Below are 21,787 nucleotides of genomic sequence, written 5' to 3'. Positions count from 1 at the left end.
TCTGCACTTGCTCTAGCTTTGTTCTGGAGGCTGTCGCGATTAAAACACTGTCACCTGAAATGAACAAGCAAACCAACCCCTCAGTCACCCTTCACCTTATTTAGGGACGATCGGTGCCATCAGTCGATTGTATATTTTATTATTCAACGTGTGTTTTGCCGCTTAAATTAGTATGCTCCTTAAAATGTCAACCACCTTATTTAGACACTGTATTTTGACGACCGAACTAATCTTGTTTGTACCTACTCGTTTTGCCTCACTGGTTATACCTAACTGTAACGTGTGATCACATATTCGTCACTTGTATGTTGTATGTGTGTACCCTTGTACATGGAATATGTAAGTCCGAAACATCCGGCCAACCAATAGGTGCCAAAAATTGGTGAGTTACTTTTTAGTCTCAATGATGTACATATAACTGTAATAAGAAATCTAGCGCAAGTGCAGAAAAAAAACTTACTAAATGCACAGACGCCAAGGTCTTTACCAACACTTGTATAGAAGACATTTTGCTGGGTGTATGTACCAATATATATATATATTGCTAGCATGCACGTCCGAAAAGAGACAAGTTCACATCCAGGACTTCAACTTATGAATGAACTCAAGTCTTGTTGCCATGTCGGGCATGAGATAACACAACATTTTAACAACACAGCTAACCTGCCAAACTAACGCCAGTTTACCCATAACCAGGTAACCATCTACTAAAATTCAGTATTTTCACACATATACACACGCCAGCCAGACCTGTATTAAACTCAAGCTGAATTGTGAATCCGTTCATGAGTCAATCGTTTTGGGGTGAGTTATGAGTGCATCTGCTCACCAGGAAAAATGTTGTTTTGCCTCATGACCTGCCTCCCATTTGTCATACATTTGATAAGGTGAATCATAAGGTAATTATTTCTAACAATGCTGCATTAGTGAGTCATAGGGCTGAATATAAGTTGGCAGCATGAGGAAATACAGTGTGCCCTAGGCAGACTCACATGTCACGTCGGTGTCAAAATTAATACCTTACAGCATTAGTCATACAATTTTTGCAACATCAGCACATAATTCTTACTGGAATTTCTCAACAGGAAAACCATTGTTATTCATCCAGAAATTTGCTGAATATAAACCATGAACCAGAGGATATATGTATATTTATATCCTCTGGTTCATGGTTGATTTTCAGCAAACTTCTAGATGAATAACATTGGTTTTCCTGTTTAGAAACTCCTGTAAGAATTCTCTGCTGATGTTGCAAAAAATCTTATGAATTATGTTGCATGGTGTTAATTTTGACACTGACATGACATATGAGTCTGCCTGGGGCACACCATTTTTCCTCATGCTGCCAATTTATTTTCAGCCCTATGACTCACTGATGCAACATGGTAAGAAATCATTACCTTATGATTCAGCTCATGGAATGTATGACAAATGGGAGTCAGGTCATGAGGCGAAACAACATTTTTCCTGGTGAGCGGACGCAGCACATAACTCATCTCAAAACGATTGGCTCATGAACGGATTCACGATTCCACTTGAGTTGAACACAGGTCATTCAGCCAAGATGTGCATAAGCTTTCCAACACAATCAATATGCAAAAATAATGCCTGTTTGCCCGATATGATCACCACGAGGTAGCCATCTACTTAAATGCAACATTTTTACACACACATGTGCACATGCTAACCAGATGCTTGTTTGATGCTAGGTGAATTGTGTGTTTTGGGATTAAGCTATAAGCTGCATTTGTTCACTAGGAAAAATGCTGCTTTGAGTCATGACCTGAATCGTATTTGTCACACATTTCATGAACTGAATCGTCAGCCAATCATTTCTAGCAGTGTTGCGTCAGTGAGTCATATACCTGAACTTAATTGACACTATGAGGATATGCTTTGCATTCTAGGTAAACTAACATACAATTTCAGAGAGTTGAAGTGAACACCATGCAGCATTAATCACAATGCTTTTTGCGACAAGTTTGTTGTTCTTCCTAAGCAGCAAACACCATAGTGTTGACCCTGGAGTCTCCCAAATCTCAGCTGAGAACTATTTACTTAACAACCTACATGAGATAAGAGTCAGATGATTCAACGCAAGCATTGCATTTGAATGAAGTACCATGAAAAATAGAACAGGAATAAGTCATCAGCTAAATCAGATCTTGAATTCTGTGAGCCATCGCCTGGCTAACTCAAGAAATTTGAGCCAAATCCATGCCTAATACAAACCACTACAGCCCGAGACCATATTCCATCATCCGCACTATCCGCAAGACGATACACCCCGGGGCCTGTAGTCCAGGATATATCAATATCATATTAATCCAGTAGAAATTGCTGTTCTGTAAATTCGGTGCAAGTGTTTCCCCGAGCACGTTTCTCCGAGCACGTTCCGAGCAGGGAATGTTCCATATTTGTATGACGTTTTGAACTGAAATAGCCATCTTGACGACCTTTTGATGCAGTCTAGCGGTCATGTTATTTTTAAGAACCAAAACGATTTAGTTCCAGAGTTATACGACCGCAAAGTGTCAAAATCCTTATAATTCCCCTATTTCAAAATCGCCCTCTGATAAATGACGCAATAGAAACGTCATTTGATACCCGTGATATGATTGGCTGTTTGCTTGTTTATATTTCGTTCATGATAAAAACCGTATGGCGGCTCATTCATTCGCAAAGACGATGATGACACATGTGTCACAATACGCGAAAGGTCATTGGCTCTTATTAAGATTGTACTGCTGAATGCGTATGGCGAACACAAGCGTGAGCAATTTCGGGTTGTGCGGCATTTGTCGACGAGGCATTTTCCCCCCCACGCCCAGGCAGTGCTCTGTTTGCATCGGTAGGGGGTGCGGAACATGGGGTGGTGTGTGTGCAGTGATCGCAGGACAAAAGAAAACGATTCGACTGTGTTCGCGTAAGTACCTCGCTCCCTATCTGTTAAAAACACAGGATTCTTCAAGTACTTCACCTTTTTTTTTGGAAGAAGAAAAATCTCCACCGTGAGCGTTTTATACGCAGCACGAAGCGGCCACAACCAGCTCGCGTTAGCAGAATTGCCCAACTTTGAAATCATACAACCCAAACAACATCTTTAGCACCAAAAATAATAAGTGGGCAATTAGCATTATTTATTTTGTCTTTTCGACCATTGCTACTTACAGTGCTCGCATGATTGTCTATCATTTTAAAGAAATTGCCATCAGACAATATAATTTCGGCAAGAAACCAGTAATGTGGTTTTAGCACGCAGGCAGCAGACGATTAAACACGTACCAAACGTACTAAAGGGCACTAAAACACGTACTAAAAGGATACACGACACGCACTAAAAGGGCAACGTGAGCACCAAATCATGGACACGAGAAACCAAGAAAAGTATGCCAGTTCTGCACATTCGTGTCTCGAATGGTCTGTTGGTGCGCTGAGCCTTCGTACATAACATAATTTTGATCATTTTTATCAAATATTTGATAACTTACGGCCCATCGCGCGCAGACCAGAAAGGCGCCTACACTCTTACCTTATCATTGCACTTCTTTCTACTTCCTACCTTGTTATTGCACTCCTAATTTATTTCCAGTTGTGAAGATTTAGTTGATATTTCCAAACAGACAACACAGAGAAAGAGCCAACAATGTCTATTCACGGGAACCAAACACCGAAGCCAAGCCAACGTTTTCGTTACGGTACATAAACGTCTATTAGCGCAGTGCACCTCATACACGAGACCTGATAATGCGATTCGCACTTATGAGAACCAAACGCATCGTGACGACAGTGTCGCTTAAGCTACAACACTTGGGTTCATTTAATATGACTACTCCGTTGCCGTGAGACGCTGCCACCATGTCGTGCGGAGGGACTGTCGTAGCACCCTCTTAAAGTAGTGCACCTCTCGTACAATTCCAACGAGCGAGGCCTGAAATCGCTCTGACATCCAGAGACATACTCTGCCGAGATAATATGCCAACAGCAATCCTAAGGAAACGAACCAAACCCCGGGAAACTAAGACTGAAGCAAGGCCAGCGTTTTCGGTACGGTACATATACGTCTATTAGCGTAGTGCACCCCACACACGAGTCCGGATAATGCAATTCACACGTATTGGAACTAAACACATCGTGCTGACAATGTCGGTGGAACTGCAATACTTCGGTCCGATGAATAAGACTCATGCATTGCCGTGAGATATTGCCATCATGTGTGGACGGACTGCGGTAGCACCCCCTTCAAGTAGTACACCTCTTGTATAATTCCAATTGGCGAGACCTAAAAACCGCTCTGACATCCAAAGACATGCTCTACCGAGATAATGTGCCAAAAGCAATCCTAAGGAAACGGACCAAGCCCCGAAAATCAAAGACTGAAGCAAAGCCAGCGTTTTCGGTACGGTACATATACGTCTATTAGCGTATATGTGCCGTACGGAAACATCCAAACCGTATCAAACTCATCCAAAGACATGCTCTACCGAGAGAATATGCTAACAACAATGCCAAAGTAATAAGCCAAGCCCCAGAAACCGAAGACCGAAGTAAATCCCACGTTTTCAGTACGGTACATGTGCTTTAATTGGCGCAGTGCACCTCATACACGGGTCCGGATAATGCAATTCACACTTGCTAGAAATAAATACGTCGTGCCGACAATGTCGGTTCAGTTACAACACTTCGGTTCAATGAATGAGACCCATGCATTGTCGTGAGATGTTGCCATTATGTGCGGACGGACTGCAGTAGCACCCTCCTGAAGTAGTGCACCCCTTGTGTAATTCCGATTGGCGAGACCTAAAAACAGCTCTGATGTGCAAAGCCATACCCTGCCGAGATAATATGCCGACATGAACCCCAGAGAAAGGAGCCAAGCCCTGGATACCGAAGACCGAAGAAAAGGCAACGCTTTCGGTACGGTACACATACGTTTATTCGTATGCAGCATCTGAAACAAGAGACCTTATAATGCGATTTACACTCATAAGAAATAAACACGTTGTGCCGACAATGTCGGTTGAGCTGCAATGCTTTGGTTCAATGAATAAGACTCATGCACTGTCGTAAGATGTCACCATCATGTGCTGACGGACCGTAGTAGCACCTTCTAAAAGCAGTGCACGTCATGTATAATCCCAATTGGCGACACCTAAAAACCACTTTGACGCCCAAAAACATACTCTACCGAGATGCCAACAGCAATTCTAAGGGGGCGGACCAAGCCCCGGAAACCGAAAACCGAAGCGCAGCCAACGTTTTCTGTGCGGTACATACATGTTTAAAGCGCAGCGCACCTTGCACACGAGGGTACTACCTCGGCAGAGAATGTTCTTGGATCCCAGAGGCGTTTTCAGGTCTCGCCAGCTGGAATAATAATAGAGGCACACTACTTTAAGGGACTGCTTCTACGGTCAGTCCGCGCAACATGATGGTGATATCTCAACGGTAATGCATGAGTCTTGTTCATTGAACTGAAGTACGACATTGTCGCCACGACGTGTTACTTCTAGTAAGTGTGAATCGAACTATAAGGACTGGTGTTTCAAGTGCCCCGCGCCAATAAACGTATATGCGCCGTACTGAAAACGTTGGCTTTGCTTCGGTCTTCGGTTTCCGGGGCTTGGCCTATTTCCTTGGGGTTGCTGTCGGCATATTTATATGCTATTATAATATATTTGATAAAATGATCAAAATTATGTTATGTACGAAGGCTCGGCGCACCAACAGATAATTCGAGACACGAATGTGCAGAACTGGGATACCATTCTTGGTTTCTAGTGTCCGTGATTTGGTGCTTATGTTGCCCTTTTAGTGCGTGTTATAAATCGTCCCCTGCCTGCGTGCTAAAATCACATTACTGGTTTCTTGCCGAAATTATGATGGTGCCAGATGGCAATTTCTTGAAGATGATAGGCGCTCATGCGAGCATTGTGAGTAGCAATGGCCGAAACGACAAAGCAAATCATGCTAGTTGCCTACTCATTATTTTTGGTGCTAAAGATGTTGTTTGGGTTGTATGATTCCCAAGTTGGGCAATTCTGCTAACGCGAGCTGGTTGTGCCCGTTTCGTACTGCGCTCAAAACGCTCGCGGTGGATATTTTTCTTCTTCTAAAAAAGGTGAAGTACTTGAAGAATCCCAAAAACACTTCACGCCGAATATGTCCGGCGTATCACTGACATCTCAGCAATAAGTTCAGGGTATGCACGTCTCAATATGGCGTGCAGCCTCGAGTATGGTGTACGGTCACTTTCCATTGTTGTCAGTTTGAGGAATGAGTATGCAATCACGGGCGTGTTCGGCCGAGAGAAAATTATTCAACGAATGCTTATCTCTTCGATAGTCATCCATGGAGATTTTCCATTTACACTCGACCGGTCCTGAAATTATCCCCCAGATTAGTCTCCCATACGCCATCCGCAGCCAACAGTCATAGCTATGCATGGCGAAAACAGATCCTTCGTCTTGACTATGCTCTGAAAATTCTCCGGGGTTCTCCGTCGCTACGGATAATTATCGGTCAATTTTTCGTGACGGCACTGCCAAACGTCATCCCGAAAAATTTCCAATATTCCGGATAATTTTGCAAGAATATCTGCCGGCCGGACGCGCCCCGCAAAAATGGCAAAAATGCCTTCAAACACGCCAGCAAAAATGCTTTCGAAAATAAAACAAAGTATTTAAAAAGCAGATGCACGCGTCAGCTGAATAGAAGTGCTTACATTTCGCCATTGGTAACGTCATCAAATGCGACAATCCCGAATGGGGTGATGCGCCACAATATAACCCCGTCTCAACAGTGTTTTTATGCCTTGGTTAGAGCCCAAGGCCATAGAAATCCGAATTCGAAGGGCTTGAGAAATCCGTTAGAGCTAGCGTGGCAAAGGACTGTTAGAGCCGGGGTTATCTGGTTTCTTGGCCTGAAGTCATGCCATCTTGCTATGTTTTTGGTTGCACCAGTAATAGCATTAAGGAAGATTGTGAGGAGTTACGATTCTTCTGCATTCCTACCTCCCAGCGCGATCAGGAGCGGAGAAGGCTTTGGCTGGCGGCGATCCGAAGGAAAGGGGAGCCGTACAAGGACGCTAAGATATGTTCTACGCATTTCGTGTCTTGGACGTATGACACAGGTCAAGGTTCTATCTTTTGAATTGTCCAAACTGGTAAACTGAAATGGTCCTAGTTGCCGTGGATTACACACAGACTGGTTAAGTTTTAGCTGCAATGTTTGCAGTAGTTTTCACTGCTGCAGCCTAAAAAAGATTGTCCAAGGAGACTTGGGTTTCCTTAGGACTAGTTCATAGTTTTACTGGTAAAATCACTGCGTGATGTCACTATAATGTCATACCTATCTCCTAAGGTTTATAGTTTTGGCTACCGGGAAAACACGTGTCACATCAACATAACTGTTACCGTTTTGGTGGATAACGTTATATATGACATTAAGTTGGTTATGGTCTCATGTTTAAACTTGATATACTAACTCTTTTACCCACAACTATTTGATAATTGATTGCAATACCGTACTTGTTAATACTAACACTTGCATTTTTGTTTTCAGGATGTCCTGCCAGGTGGTGGGACAAGCAGCATCCAGACTACGTGCCATCCAAATTTGAATTCCCTGCGAGTCATATGTCTGTTGGCGACCCACAGAAAGACCTTCGAAGATACCGTAGGGCACAAAAGATTTCCCAGAGGTCCGCCCTCACTGACTGTGTGTTAGTTGATTCCCTAATTGAAACAACACAAGGTGCTGGGAAGTGTGAGCAAGTGGAAGACACATTCAACTTCAGTGAAATAGTTCCAGATGGTGAAAGTGCTGAAGGGTCACAGACTCAAGCCCAACTGCCAACAGCAAAAATCCATGTGTCCATGCGAGGTAATGGCGAACAACTCATGATGTTTGCTGTTGGATGTATCGGGTTCTGCAATACCAATTACACTGATAGTGTTCTTACAGGTAAATATGAATATTCATAGAAGAGGTCAGTTTGATCATATGTAGTATTTAAACAAAGCCCTTTCATCTTGTTTCTGTACCTATGCTCTGTGTAGGCTGTTCACTTAGGTCTCTGTCACTGGTAGGTCCAAACATTTGTCTTACTGCAGCTTAAGCCCTTGCTCAGTGCTCTATGGAATACTATGTGCTTAACCATTTTGGGACAATGTTGTGCGCTTGAAGATGTGATCCAAACCATATTTATACCAAATAGATATAGTACTCATCAGGTTTACAAGGAATATGAACCATTTCCATCATTTGTGACTTTGTCCCAGATATTCTCAGTATTGCAATGTCCTCACAAGCACAAACAGTCACAAACCCTGCACACCAGTAGACTCAAAAAATTGAAAGTGATGACTTATGTGTAAGATAACCATGTTTACCAACAGCTACTAGGTCAGTGTGCCTACAGATGCTGCACGCTCTTGTCTGTGGAGCTTCAGGCACTGAGGCACACATTATTTTGTGATTCACAGATGCAAGTACAAATACAGATGGTGGCTGTTCTGTGGTAACAGAAGATGTGAAGCGCCTGAGAATCATCATCGACATGTTCCGGGACGCCAATGAACGTCTGACTGAAGAAAATGCTGCTCTCAAAGCAGAGAATGAGGAGCTGAAGAAATCATGTAAAGTAGACCCATTTGATGAACTGCGTGGAAATGAGGAGAAGCTTAAGTTTTATACTGGTGTCCCATCTCTTGCAGCATTTCTGTTCCTTTTACGCATCATGCACGTCTCTGGCCTCAGTAAGTTTCGTGGCTTATCAGCTGAATCCACGTTTCTGGCTGTATTACTTAAACTCAAGCTAGGTTTAAACAGTAAAGACATTGCGTACAGGCTAAATGTCAACCTGATGTACATAGGGACGATCTTGTCAACACGTCTACCCATCCTAGCCAGTGTTGCAAAACAGTTCATAATTTGGCCAACAAAAGAAGCTGTGCGAGCAAACCTTCCATCCTGCTTTCGTCTGGCAGGGACAGAGCTTAGAAAAACTAGGGTTGTTGTGGATTGCTTTGAACTTTTCACTGAAAGGCCACAATCACTTGTCGCAAGGGCCAAAATGTGGAGTAATTATAAGAGCCATAGCACCATAAAATTTCTTCTAGGCATATCACCATCGGGCGCAGTGACATTCTTATCAGAGGCTTGGGGCGGATGAGCAACCGACAAAGCCATCACCCTGGTCAGCGGTCTGATAGGCTTAGTTAAGCCATATGACGTTGTCTTGGCCGACCGGGACCGGGCCGGGGGCAAGTGCTAGGAGCTGGTCTTACGGTTGCCACCAATTTCAGAAATAGTTTTGTTTGTGTACTTTATTGCTGCAAAAATATGCAAAATATTAATTTTGAGAGTAATTGACTAGGGTCAAGTATGGCATGTTGGTGGAGGACATTGTATGGCACATTGGCAAGTAGCTTTTTATAACATTTTTGAGTAAGTTCGAATACTTTTACTTGTTTCCATCACTAGGTTATGGGCACCATAAGACCAGTGTAGTTGGTGCGCCCTTAAGCCCAAATAATCATCATCGCCATCGCTTTTGTTTCCATCTCCTACCTATCTCACTACCATCATGGGGCTACACCTTGGCTATTTGATGTAACCACTTCAAAAACAGATGACTTGCATAAACTTGCATAAACTTGCATGAACAGTGTGGATTTTGTCAGTCAGGCCAGGATCAGGGATATCAGTCAAAAACTATTCCATTGTTCCAGATTACAGGAATCATCATTGTGCTCATCTTCGCACTGAACTCTATGTGCTGTAATAAGATTTGCACTGGGCTGAGCTCCGAGCTGTCATATTCCAGCAATGACATTGTTTGGGTATTGCCATGCTGCTGCCACTATTTTAAAATACTAAATTTACTTACTATTAACTAGATTTGGTGACAGCTATGCACCATACTCACAGTTTGCAAAGTTCAAGGGTGCATGGCCTCAGCTTGTATTACTTATCTTTGGGATGACTGGCATTTTAAAATGAGTCGGACATTTTGCATCTCAGATGTACTCCTGATGAATCACCACTTAGCACAAGGATTAACGCACACACTGAGGGCAGAGATTTTCAATTTGCATGACTCATTTGAAGTGCAAGATGTCCATTGTATTGTATAGTAATCAAATTTCCCAATTATTGTGGTCTTTTCAGATTCCCAGTTCAACAAGGTCACCAACAGAAATGGCTTGATGCATGTGGTATCAGTGTTCTCAAGACGGGGCATAGAGTGCATCAGGTACATTCTCCATCATATGCCTTTTCCTGCCTGGCAGCCAAAAGGAATAAGCCTGGGGCCGATGCTGTGCCCTCTCTGCAGGTTTGTGAATGCCTAGGTTTTCTTTATTTCTTTTTGTCAGACACTTCATATTTAGCCTTAGCATTCAGGCTTGAAGTTAGTCAACATTAGAACACACATGGCGTTTCTGTGATCACCTTTTGTCTCATTCATTTCCATGTCTGCATTCAGTCATTATTCATTCATGCATTTCAGTGTGCTGCAGTCATTTCTGACATCAACATTTATATGATGCAAGCAAAACATCGTTTTGTGTTATACTTGTCGCACATGCCACAGTGCTGTCCTACAACCTGTACATTGTGTGACAGCTTTGTTCATTGTTAATCTTTCTGATACTGATCATTGATGCCTGAATTGTTTCAGCACAGGGAAGGTGTTCCAGGCACCCCAGTGCTTCCTGTGTCTACACCATCTCGAAGACCAGAATCCGGGTCAGAGTGTTTTTTTTGGGGGGGTTGGATGTGGAAAATTAGTTTACTTTTGAACAAGAAGATTGAAACTTGTGTTACAAAAATTATAGTACAAACTGCATTAATGACGTACAGATGGTTACATTTGCAATAATGATTTATTTAGACATTGTCTTATAATGATCATATCATGCCAAACACAAGGAACTTGCAAGACGTACAGGGACTTAAAGGACTACATGAAACACCTTGATGACTAAAGGGACTAGCAGCCTGAAATCTGTCTAATTAGTGAAATTGCACATTGGCATGTAGTATTGTATGGACAATGCTGTATAAAACATTAATGCAGCTTGTTTGCTCCTACGGTCCAAAGCCAGAGCAAAGTTACCAGTAAGTCCCCACCTTACTTTTTGCAGTCATCGTCATAGGTATTTACTCCACATCTGTAGTCTATTGCAATTTCCATTTCACAGTGTGTTATGTTTCAGACGATCGGCAACAAGCAAGAAGCTGGTGATATCCAGCAGTACGCACATGATCCTGCGACGTGCGATGCGAAAGGCCGGCCTACCAACAGTCAAGCGTACCATCCTGCACCTTGCTAAAGGGTAACCATTTGTTTGTTCAGGCAGCAGAGTGCTGTTTCGACTACACAACCTTGTACCGTGCAGCGTGCACACAGCTTCAGTGGCAGTGCTTGTATGTACTGCACTTGGCTATGATTGTTTTGCAAAGGTGCCTAAGCCTATAAGGAAGAGGTTATCACCCATTTTCTATGCAAATTTTCTCGTATCTCAAAGATCTTTATAGTACGGTGTGAGTTGTTCCAAACATGCTGCACCTTACTACCTTACTGGACGTGTGAATTAAATTAGACGTCAGCAATTAATTCCGAGCCTGTGAATGGAGTTTGCCATCCGCATGATTGTCGCGAGTGCAAAATAAATCCGCAGCTTTCAGTCATGTTCATCCTGTGGTTCCCCTGTTTTGCGTTTTTAAGCAGTGCTTCATTTCACTACAGGTACCTGAGGGAACCTGGTGGTGGCGATGGCGATAGGGAGCAAGCCGGAGGCGACAATGTGGGTGGCGATGGCGACACTGGTGACGCTGCGCACTTGGCCATGCCGAGTACATCACGGACGTTTCATTCGCCGATGTAAGTAGTGTATTCTAATGATGTGCATGTCTTTTTCTTTATTAAGAAAAATTGATCGCAACTGTAGCATTTTCTGTTGGGATATAGGTCTCCCGGCGCCGGGTCATGTGACCCGTCAGATCAGTTGACGGATCACCAGCTGACTCGTGCCCGAACTCGCGGGGCAGTGGTAATCCTGTCGCTCGCGCGTGCGCGCGTCGCTGTCGTGAGGTAATGCACGAGCCGAGCTAAGATCCTGCAAGTGAGACCAAAACAACTTCAACACTGTTGATTTCAAGCCAGCGCCAATGCTAGTTAACGGCAGTGATGGGTATTCAGCTTGTCATTAAGGCTCAGTAAATTTATTCGCGGATTGTGGTCAGCCTCCTCTAATAGTGCATATGACCTTCATAAGCTGAAGCCTTGGGCTAAAGCCTAGTCGAACCGTGATGTTTCCACCGCTCGTTATCTTTCGCTGCACCGAGCGCGACCTGGACCGGGTCCATGGGTGACCCTCAGCCGTGAGGCCACGACCGCCGCGTGACCGTGCCGCCGTCTGACCTCGCCTGCCCCTCCCCGCCAGGTGTTCGTGGAGGCGAAGCGGGTGGCCGACTTCATCGCGTCGCACCTGTGTCAGGCCGGCTTCCTGACCACCAGCATCCACGGCGACCGGCTGCGGCCCGAGCGCGAGGAGGCGCTGGCTGACTTCAAGTACGGCAAGACGCCGACGCTGATCGCCACGTCGGTGGCCTCGCGCGGCCACGGTGAGTGTGGCCGCCGCCCTGGGGCCGTCCTTGTCGGCGGGGCTTGTGCACTTGTGGCCGAAAGCGAACGCTGCGTGGTTGGACGCCAGGCGTGTTGTGTGGCGCGTCGTGATCAGGCGTCGTCGAGATTTTCATCAAACAGAGGTCGAACTGTTGTGCCCTCCCCTGAGCAATTATTGTACCTGCGTTGGGAGTTAATCCATATTAATGTCAGAAAAGATCGGAACGAAAGCAAGCAGCGGTAAGCAAAGTCCCCGATCCAACAGTAACCCGATCCAGTTTGCATTAGCACAACGCTTACCAGAGATTAATTCGTTGGTAGTAGTTTGTTATTTTGTTGGTTATGTTAAATAGACTGTTGCGACATGCCGGATACCTTTCCCACTGCATCCGCATGACGCGGCGCAGCCCCGGCTAACCGACGTCCCTCCCCCAGAGATCAAGGGCGTGGCCAGCGTGGTCAATTACGACCTGCCGAGGGCCATCGACGACTACGTACACCGGATCGGCCGCACGGGCCGCGCGGGCAATACCGGCAGCGCCATCGGCTTCTACGACAGCGCGCTGGCCGCCGACCTGGTGAAGATCCTGGCCGGCGCCGAGCAGGAGGTGCCCGACGTCCTGCAGCGCGACGCCGGCAGCGCCGACTTCGGCGGTGCCGCCGGCGGCTCGTACGCGTCAAGCGACATCCAAGCGGGGGGGGGGGGGGGGGGGGGGGGAGGGGGGGGGGGGGGAGGGGGAGGGGAGAAAAGGGGTGCCTTCCTGCCAGGGTGAGAGGCAAGCGACCTCATACGGTCTCAGCAGCAGTGTGTCGTCGAGTGCGTCGTTAAGCTCCAATGGCGACGACAGAGGCGCCAGGCATGACGCTGATGCGTCAACTGCGTCCATTTACGCAGGCGGCAGCGTTTAGAAACACTGGTGGCTTATTTAGGGTCCTCCAGCACAATCCAGCCCGGCGAGCGACATCCAATTTCTACACCAAGATCCGACGAGCCCAGGAGTACGGTATTCCACCCGCCGCAAGGCGTGACGTGGCGGCGCGCGGGTCCTCACCTTTGAACCAGGCGAGATCGGGGCGCTTGGAGAAGAGCGTGGCGCGGGACACCTGTCTGCTCTCGGTCAGGGCGGCGCACCCCACCTCTTCCAGGGTCTGGAGGAGGGGGAGGGGGTTAATGGCGCGGCACGGTCGTGCGCGAGGCAGCTGGGCGCGCCGGCGCTGCACCGACGGTAGCAAGGCGGGTAGATTGAGAAGCGATGAACCCGACGGCCCGGTCTGGGGCGACGAACACACGGTAAGCATGAGCCGGAAAGCCTGGTTGCTCCTAGACGGATGGCCGCGCCCTAGCGCCGCTGGATGGAGAACAGACATTGCTCAGACGGCAGCCTTCCCCGCCTACCGCGTGAGGTGCACGCTTGACACGTAGCACACTGCGCGACCGCGCCTCCAGCGACGGAGGACCGGCCGCGCCTAGGCTGCGCAGGTTGCTGAGAGCCGGGGGTCGGGGTGGAGGCAGACGACCCGCGGAGCGACAGCAAGGCCGCACGAACCTCCAGCAGTTGGCGCGTCTGCACTACCGTCAGCGTGAGGTGGAAGTGGCTCTGGGCGGCGGCGAGCGGGCAGGCCGGCCACGTCATGCAGTGGCTGAGCACAGCGCCGGAGAGCCGGTCTAGCACGCGCCGATTCACAGAGCCGCCGACGCGTCGCCGCGGCGCAGTCTGGAAGAACACCGGCTGCATGTCCTTGCTGGGCCCAGACGGGGCGGCGTCAGAGGGCGGCCATATGGCGCTGAAACACTCGTAAGCACTCGCTAACCTTGGATACGTAGCGAAGCGGAAATGGACTCAGTGCTAACGCTGACAACTGCGTTCAAATATCACGTTGCCTTACAATGTTGGCTTCGACAGTTTTTGCACTCCCCAGCAACGTGTGCGGCGCGTTCTATAGCAATCCCCACACTCGAAAAGCAATCCTACATGCCTCCTCGTAAGCGGAACGGACACAGGCGGGGGAGCTTCGCTATTCACCGCCAATCATGTTCATCCCATTGTTTGGATTCCCATAACAAAGGTTCTAAACCATTTTTGACGAATGTGGATGAAAGATTGGATAATTATACCATGCTTCATCACTTCACTCCATCAAGTCCCGTCACATTTCTAACGCCATACATGACATCATAAATTCTAATGAAGTTGAGTTAGAAAACAAACTTCGAACAAATCTCGCACGGATGTGCCAAACATCCAATTTTTAGACGCTATCAGCCTGACACCAGCGAGCTCACCACCACTACCTCTTTGGCAGAGACATGCCGGAGCTGCCTCAGAACGTGTAAACGCCAGAACGGGAACCATATGGCACGTATTCACAGCACCTGACAGCCCACGCGACAAACCACACCGTGTCCTCCACGGGGAGCAGCCACCACCGCAGCACACAAGACTCCACCTACTTGCGGCTAGAAGAGGCTAGGTCGCCGCCGACGGCGGCCAGGCTGCTGGCGGCCGACTCCTGCTGCCGGCGCGTCAGGTGGTACGAGTACAGCACCCAGCGCTGGCCGAGCGAGCGGGTCACGTACAGCGGGCGCGTGACGCCGCCGCGCAGCAGCAGCTCGTGCTGCATCGTCAGCGCCACCAGACGCCGCAGCTCGGGCCGTGCCAGGCTGCTCTCCTCCTGCCCGGGCGGCGCAGCGGTGCGTCAGAGGGCCCGGCGCCCGTGCGCGCACTACAGTCACGGATCTTACACCGTCAGTCGAGACGGAACGGGGGTTAGAGAGGGGTCTGGTACACCTCGGACTCGGGCACGACTCTGCACCGGTCTGCACGACTCTGCACCAGCAGCTGCGCCGGCTCCATGCCCAGCTCGCCGGCGTCCTCTAGTATCGAGATCAGCTGCTTCACGTGCGAGGCGTCCCGATCGGTGAGGGCACCCTCGGCTCGCGGCCGCTCCAGCACGGCCGCCGCGTCCGGCGCCTCCTCCGACAGCAGAGAGGTAGCAAAATCCAAGGAAAACCCTGTTCGTTGGCACATTTTAGGGGGATGCGTTATTTTTCATTGACTATCCCCCAACCCGTTTTGCGAAACTACACCGCTGTTCATTGCTGTCACGTAACAACTGACAGAGGCCTACAGCCCGGCATGACCCACTCCAAAATAGGCGAGTGTGCGGTCTGCGCGAGACGCGACACGAGTGACGCGGCTCGTCCTCGACTCTCAGTGAGTACAGCAGGAGACAGCAAGTCTCCGCCAGCCGGCCCAGACACGCCCCCTCCGCAGCCCCGGACAGCTGACAACACCAGCCACAGCGCACGGCCCGCAATACTCTGCCAGAGCTCGGGCGTCCGAGCCGGGGCCTCACCTGGCGAGCTTGTCCCGCGCCGTCTGCGCCAACCGCGGGCTGACCGGCATGTACTGCTCGTCCACCTTCATGGGGCCCTCGCCGTTGGCCGGGTCGCCGGCGGCGCTCTCATCCGGGGTCACCAGGCGCGTCAGCATCTTGAACGGCACGATGTGCAGCTGCTCGTGGTAGTTGTGCGTGTTCTTCCTGGCGTCGGCAGCGGAGGCAGAGGGTGCGGGTAAGCACGGCGTCGGCCGGGCACCGACGCCAACATATCGGGCCGAGCGTTGCCGTTTGGGAAGTGGCTTCACCGGCAGCGTACTGCCATCGGCGACGGCGGCGTGTAACCGTTCGAGCCTCTCGACACAGAGGTTTCAGGGCCAGAGCGCGGCGGCGGCCGACGCACTGCCGCCACCGTAGGAGTGGACGCCGCCGTCAACGTCCCGCTCTCGCTACCTACACCCATGCGACGTGGCTTCTGCTTCGGCTTAACATCCGCCCGCCGCTGCTCCTGTCTCTGCCTACTGACCTGACCTCCGTCCTCCCTTGCCCCGCTGACCTGACCCGTGCGTGACCCCTGCCCGTGGCCCGCTCACCTGCCGGGCCGGTCGCCACCGGCCATCAGTAGCTCGGTGCCCTGGCTCTCGCGCGTAGCCGGCAGCACCAGCCTGGATATGGAGCGCTGGCCGACGCGGCGCGTGCCGCCCGACGAGCAGCCCAGCGCCATGCCGCGCCGGTCCGCAGCCGCCGCGTGGCCCCGGTACTCCAGCATACCCTGCCGGGGGACGCCGACGCCGTCAGGCCAGCCCGCGCCGGTCACCCGCGCGCCACAGACGGCGCTCACAATGTTCGGTCACATCACACGGTGGTCGGTGTGGGAGGGCGGAGACGGCAGGACCTGGCGCCGGCCGCTGCAGTTCGGACGTCATGCCCGGCCGCCGTGCCTGCAGGAGCACTGCCCTGCTCCTTCTCTTTGGTGCTTAGTCGGATCAGGTTGTCCGGCGCGGCCACGTCGTACAGCAGCTGCCGGCGGGAGCGACCGTCAGACGGGCACCGGTCCGACGCACGCGTGCACCCCCCGGCCGTCACAAGCCGGAGTGGATCACCGGACGGACTTGACGGACAAATTGACACTTCATAGACCAGTGTAGACCATACAGGCCAGCACAGGCCCTCCACAGCCGGTGAGCCATGAACAGATCAGAAAAGGTTTCTACAGGCGGAAATGAGGCCTCCACAGTTAATAATATGCCTTCTGCAGATCAGAATGCCCCTTAACACACTCAACAGTGGCCTCTTTTGGTCGGAACATGTCATATATAGGCCAGAAGAAGAGCTCAACGGGGACACATACAGACACACAATACATTTACAGTTAAGAATATGCCTTAACATGCCATGTGGTCAATCATCATAATACACACCTTGTGCAGGTGCACCACTCAGGTGCTTGCATCTATTCCAGGCGACGCTCCGGGGTGGGCACTGGGCAGTGAGGAGGCTCGCACCTCCCATGTCAGAGAAGGGTAGCGGGTGAGAAGGTCACAGAGGACCTTCTTGGCCTGATGTTCGTTGGCCAACTCCGCCACCAGTTCCTGATGGAAGTTAGGATGACTACACAGCACGGCATGCATATACTTAACAGGACGTTCAACATCGCTTTAACAGTGAAACATACTGCCTAAAACGGTGAGGAAGACACAATTTTTTTCAAGGCAAAGAAGACACCAATTCTAGCATTAATTACTGACCATAACATCTAACATTTTGCTTTATAGTACATTGTGTGTGTAGCAAAACATGGGATGGTTATCATACGGGGGCAGTAATATTACTTGTTTAATTACTTGCCCAGTTAGCCTGACCATGCAGACCAAGCACACATGTATGCACTGAAGGCAGGTGGTCTTGATACCGTGACTTTGTGAAGCCATTATCATTAATTTTTCTGATGACATACCCAAATTCAGGAGATGCATAAAATATTGTTACCCTAGCACGAGAGGTTTGAGCCGAGGCTGCCCCCTCAACTGCTCTGGCCCTGTGGGGCATGACATGATCATAATGACAATGCAAATGTAAGGAGACCACTATGCAGCATATGTTGACATTGTCCTATATTTTTACATTGATATGGGAAAGTTGGGCCAATTGAAATTAAGCATGATTTTGTACGCTGACATACACACACCCACACAACACAACTGCACACTCCCTAGTTCAACTTGCAGAAGTTTTAATCACGGCTAGGCTAGATTCTGTGAGAAAGCATCATGACTGATTAAAGTTATGTTCACATGACATGTGTCATGCAATCATCTGCTAAAGTGAAGCCACCACCCAAACAGCATAACCAATGCGCACAACTGTTTTACACAAAGTTATTCTTTGTGTAAATGCATCAGCATCTCCCAAAACTCAAGAAACTGATAAATGCGGTGACAGCATGTGCATATTAAACAAATAGGACCTACAGATACAAATAAACCGCATGTGCACCAATGGTACAGAAATGTAAGACCGGAAAATCAGACCACTGTGTGAAAAGCTAAGTAGAAGTGAACATGTCACCAACCAGCCCCAGGGGTTGCTCACCCAGATGCCTCCTGAAACAGACACCTTACAGCTGCTGGTCGGGTGGGGCGTGGCAGGCGGCCTCGGCCACGGCCCCGTGGCTGCCGATACCCATTGATACTGATGTCACAAGAAGCAAATTACTTTATGAGGTAATCACCAAACAAAATAAAAAAACGGGTTCCATAACAAAATAAACACAGCAGCATCACTAACAGTGTTTGTTATTTGTAACTAGAAATGAAGTCATCCAAAAATAAACAATAAATTTAAATTGCCGTGAATTAGTTGTCAAGGTATTGTTATTGTTGTGGTAAAAATTGATAAGTAAGATAAATCACAAAACTTTTGTGCAAAACTGATGCAAGGACTACGCACAGCAGGCAAACATAGGTCAAAAATCCGGCATTACGATACACGACATTCATCGACAAGTTTCGGTATGGGATTCATAACAATATCTGACGGTTTTCGCAGCATACCATGCGTTTGATATATGTTAACTGCCCAAAAAACTGGCGATTGTTACGTCGCGCATGTCAAACAGTTCACCAAACTTTTCCTTCGCCCAGGAACAAGACAATCTGAACACCGCCCACTTACCCCGCACCAGACGCAGCCGACGCAGCTGTTACCACGAAAACGGCGGCTGGCATCAGCTTGCGTGCATTTAGAGATGTTCCTGAGGTGTGGATACCGCACGGAAACAGATGTTGCTGTCGTCACACAACGAATCCATGACGCCATCAAAGAATGACGTAATGGGACGCATTTTTAAACTTCAAATTATGCTACTTAGGGTCGTTTTTGAACCTTGAAAGTTTCCCAATAGTTACAAGTAAACCTTTGGCATCATATCCGATGCTTATCTCAAAATCTTCAAATGTGGAACATTCCGTTAAACGCTTGCTCACGCTCCTCCTTGACCACCAACCGACCGACTGCGCCCTTGAAGCAACTCGCAGTCAAGTGAGAATTGGGACGCCAAAGTTGTGAAGGTTTTCCACTCCCATAGAACGAAAAGAAATTCACGACGTTCACCTCCAGATAGCCTCATTTCCTCTGTTCAGCCTTGGATTACCGGGCCGTGTTGTTTAGTATCTATGCATCCTAAGCCCCGCCAGTTTTAGCACGAATCGGTACTAACCACGGTTAGCAAGCAAGGATCTAACCTACCCCTAGCCTAAACAACCCAAACACATGCCCCCCCCCCCCCCCCTTCCGGTAGGCGTCGATGCCGCGGAGTGATAGGAAGCTAAGGACCGTTTTAACCTCTTAGCTCCATGACGAACGTTTTACAGTGGAACTGCAGGGGCGTCGAACAAGCTACCAGGATCTCCAACTATGCGTTACGAGCGGCGTCCGGTGGTGATAGGCCTCCAGGAGACAAAACTGGCACCTGACAGCGTTTTTGGTCTTTCGGTTATGCTGGTTGGCGGCGAGACTTACCACCTGACCCTGTTGCGCATGGTGGCGTTCTCCTCGCCTTGCACCACAGCATGTCTGCACAAGGCTGACTTTAAACACTGAGTTTCAAGCTATCGCAGTCAAAGTGTTGTTAAACTGTCATAGGATCACCATATGCTCAATCTACTTTCCTCCGGGACCGGGTTTCCGTCCGTTCATTTGATAAACCTGGTGGCTCAGCTTCCGCCGCCTATCCTGATATTAGGTGATTTTAATTCTCGCCACTCAGCGTGGGGGTTGTGTCAACATAAACACCCGCGTGAAACGCTGCGAAGCCCTCATATATTAAAAATTCGCTGTGCCTCTGTAAACACGGGCACCGTACCCATTTTACACTCCCATCGGGGCAGGCATCGGCAATCGACTTAAGTCTTTTGAGCCACAACTGATCAGCATTTTGACTGATTGGTGCCGACGATCAATGGGAAGTGACCACTTCCCCATCTGGATCAAGTACCGGTTGACGTTTTCCTTGGTTCTCGACCACAGCGCTGGAATTTTAGAAAGCCAGCTGGATTGAGTTTCAAGCGAGGACGAGCATTCCCTTACTATTTTAACCAGCGAGTGAACCCCCGTCGGTAGAAGATTTGACCTTGTTGATTTTGCGGTCTGCAGAAAGGTGCTTACCGCGAACGTCAGGCTGCCATCGTCGTCCTCCGGTCTCATGGTGGACGCAGCAGTGCCGGGACGCCATCTGTGCGTGTAAGAGGGCCTTTGGGAAGTTTGACCGTCGGAGCACGACTGAGAACCTAATTGCATTTCGACGGGCACGAGCGGCTGCTAGACGCACCATTCTAGAAGCTAAGCGGGCATCGTGGCGATCGTACGTCGGCCAACTAAACTGCCAAACACCTGCATCCAATGTATGGTCACGGATCAAACGCATTGAGCGACAGCACTCGTCTGTACCACACCCTGTGCTCTGTATTAATGAACGTGACATTATACACCCAGCTGACGCAGCAAATGTCCGTCCCGGTGGCTCAGTTGGTTAGAGCGCCTGCCTTCCGATGCACCCGCCCGTGGCGGGGTGGGTTCGAGTCGCTTTAGGGCGCTCGCTATTTGCCCTTGACAGGTATGGCCTGCGGCCGGTGGCAGCGGTCGCGCTAAAGATCAGTTGATGTCAGAGGGCAGGACGGACCATGCTGAGCATTGCGGCACGTAAAGCTTTCGCCACCAAATTCTGCCGTTGCCTGGAATTGCGCGATCGGATGGTAGGGGTCAGGGCTCACACAACAAGCACTGCTTAGCGTGAGCTCTGATCCCGGAAATCCATCCATTCAAAGGGTTCGGATCAAATCTTTAAAAAAAAAATGAAATCGCCCGCGCATTCTCCGAACGGTGCGGTGACAGCAATGTCGTCCCACAGTTCATACGTCACCGGATCCGCTGCGAGGCATCCCCTGTCGACTTCAGCACGACGGAGCAGATGTCGTACAACTTACCTTTTACAATGGCCGGACTAATTTCCGCGATCGGATCGCTGCGCGACGTGGCAGAGGGTCCGGATCTAGTTCACAACGCCATGCTTAAGCAACTCCCCACTTCAGTAGTTGAGGCCCTCTTAACAACGTACAACAAACTCTGGGCGAATGGAGGTTTTACGGAGTCTTGGCGTGAGTCATACATTGCCCCCATGCTGAAGCCTGGTAAGAATGGGGCTGGCCCTGCCGACTATCGCCCTATCTCACTGACACCATGCATTTGTAAGTTGATGGAACGTATGGTAAATGTACGTTTGTGGTGGTTTTGGAGAGGTACAACGTTTTCACGGCT

General features: G+C 49.1%; 2 protein-coding genes across 3 annotated transcripts; both read left to right on the top strand.

Annotated features, from left to right (window-relative positions):
- Nucleotides 1-6,836: 6,836 nt before the first annotated feature.
- LOC119102593 (uncharacterized) lies at nucleotides 6,837-12,575 on the top strand. Of its 2 annotated transcripts, none has more exons than XM_037226026.1 (8): nucleotides 6,837-7,132; nucleotides 7,564-7,884; nucleotides 8,487-8,639; nucleotides 10,174-10,339; nucleotides 10,685-10,752; nucleotides 11,223-11,342; nucleotides 11,756-11,890; nucleotides 12,453-12,575. In XM_037226026.1, the coding sequence occupies exons 1-6, from the start codon at nucleotides 6,931-6,933 to the stop codon at nucleotides 11,249-11,251; spliced, it is 939 nt and encodes a 312-aa protein (XP_037081921.1). In that variant the 5' UTR covers nucleotides 6,837-6,930; the 3' UTR covers nucleotides 11,252-11,342; nucleotides 11,756-11,890; nucleotides 12,453-12,575. The 2 variants fall into 2 exon arrangements, with proteins under 2 accessions (XP_037081921.1, XP_037081920.1); XM_037226025.1 differs by having other exon boundaries at nucleotides 7,564-7,965.
- Nucleotides 11,782-13,497, top strand: LOC119103112 (ATP-dependent RNA helicase vasa-like). The gene is made up of 4 exons (XM_037226564.1): nucleotides 11,782-11,835; nucleotides 12,453-12,633; nucleotides 13,070-13,266; nucleotides 13,483-13,497. Exons 1-4 carry the CDS (start codon nucleotides 11,782-11,784, stop codon nucleotides 13,495-13,497), a joined length of 447 nt encoding a protein of 148 aa, XP_037082459.1.
- The last annotated feature ends 8,290 nt before the right edge of the window (nucleotides 13,498-21,787 follow it).

This window comes from Pollicipes pollicipes, unplaced genomic scaffold, assembly GCF_011947565.3.
Source record: "Pollicipes pollicipes isolate AB1234 unplaced genomic scaffold, Ppol_2.1 Scaffold_5724;HRSCAF=6776_pilon_pilon_pilon, whole genome shotgun sequence".
Taxonomy (NCBI): domain Eukaryota; kingdom Metazoa; phylum Arthropoda; class Thecostraca; order Pollicipedomorpha; family Pollicipedidae; genus Pollicipes; species Pollicipes pollicipes.
This window is presented reverse-complemented; position numbering and strand designations above follow the sequence as displayed.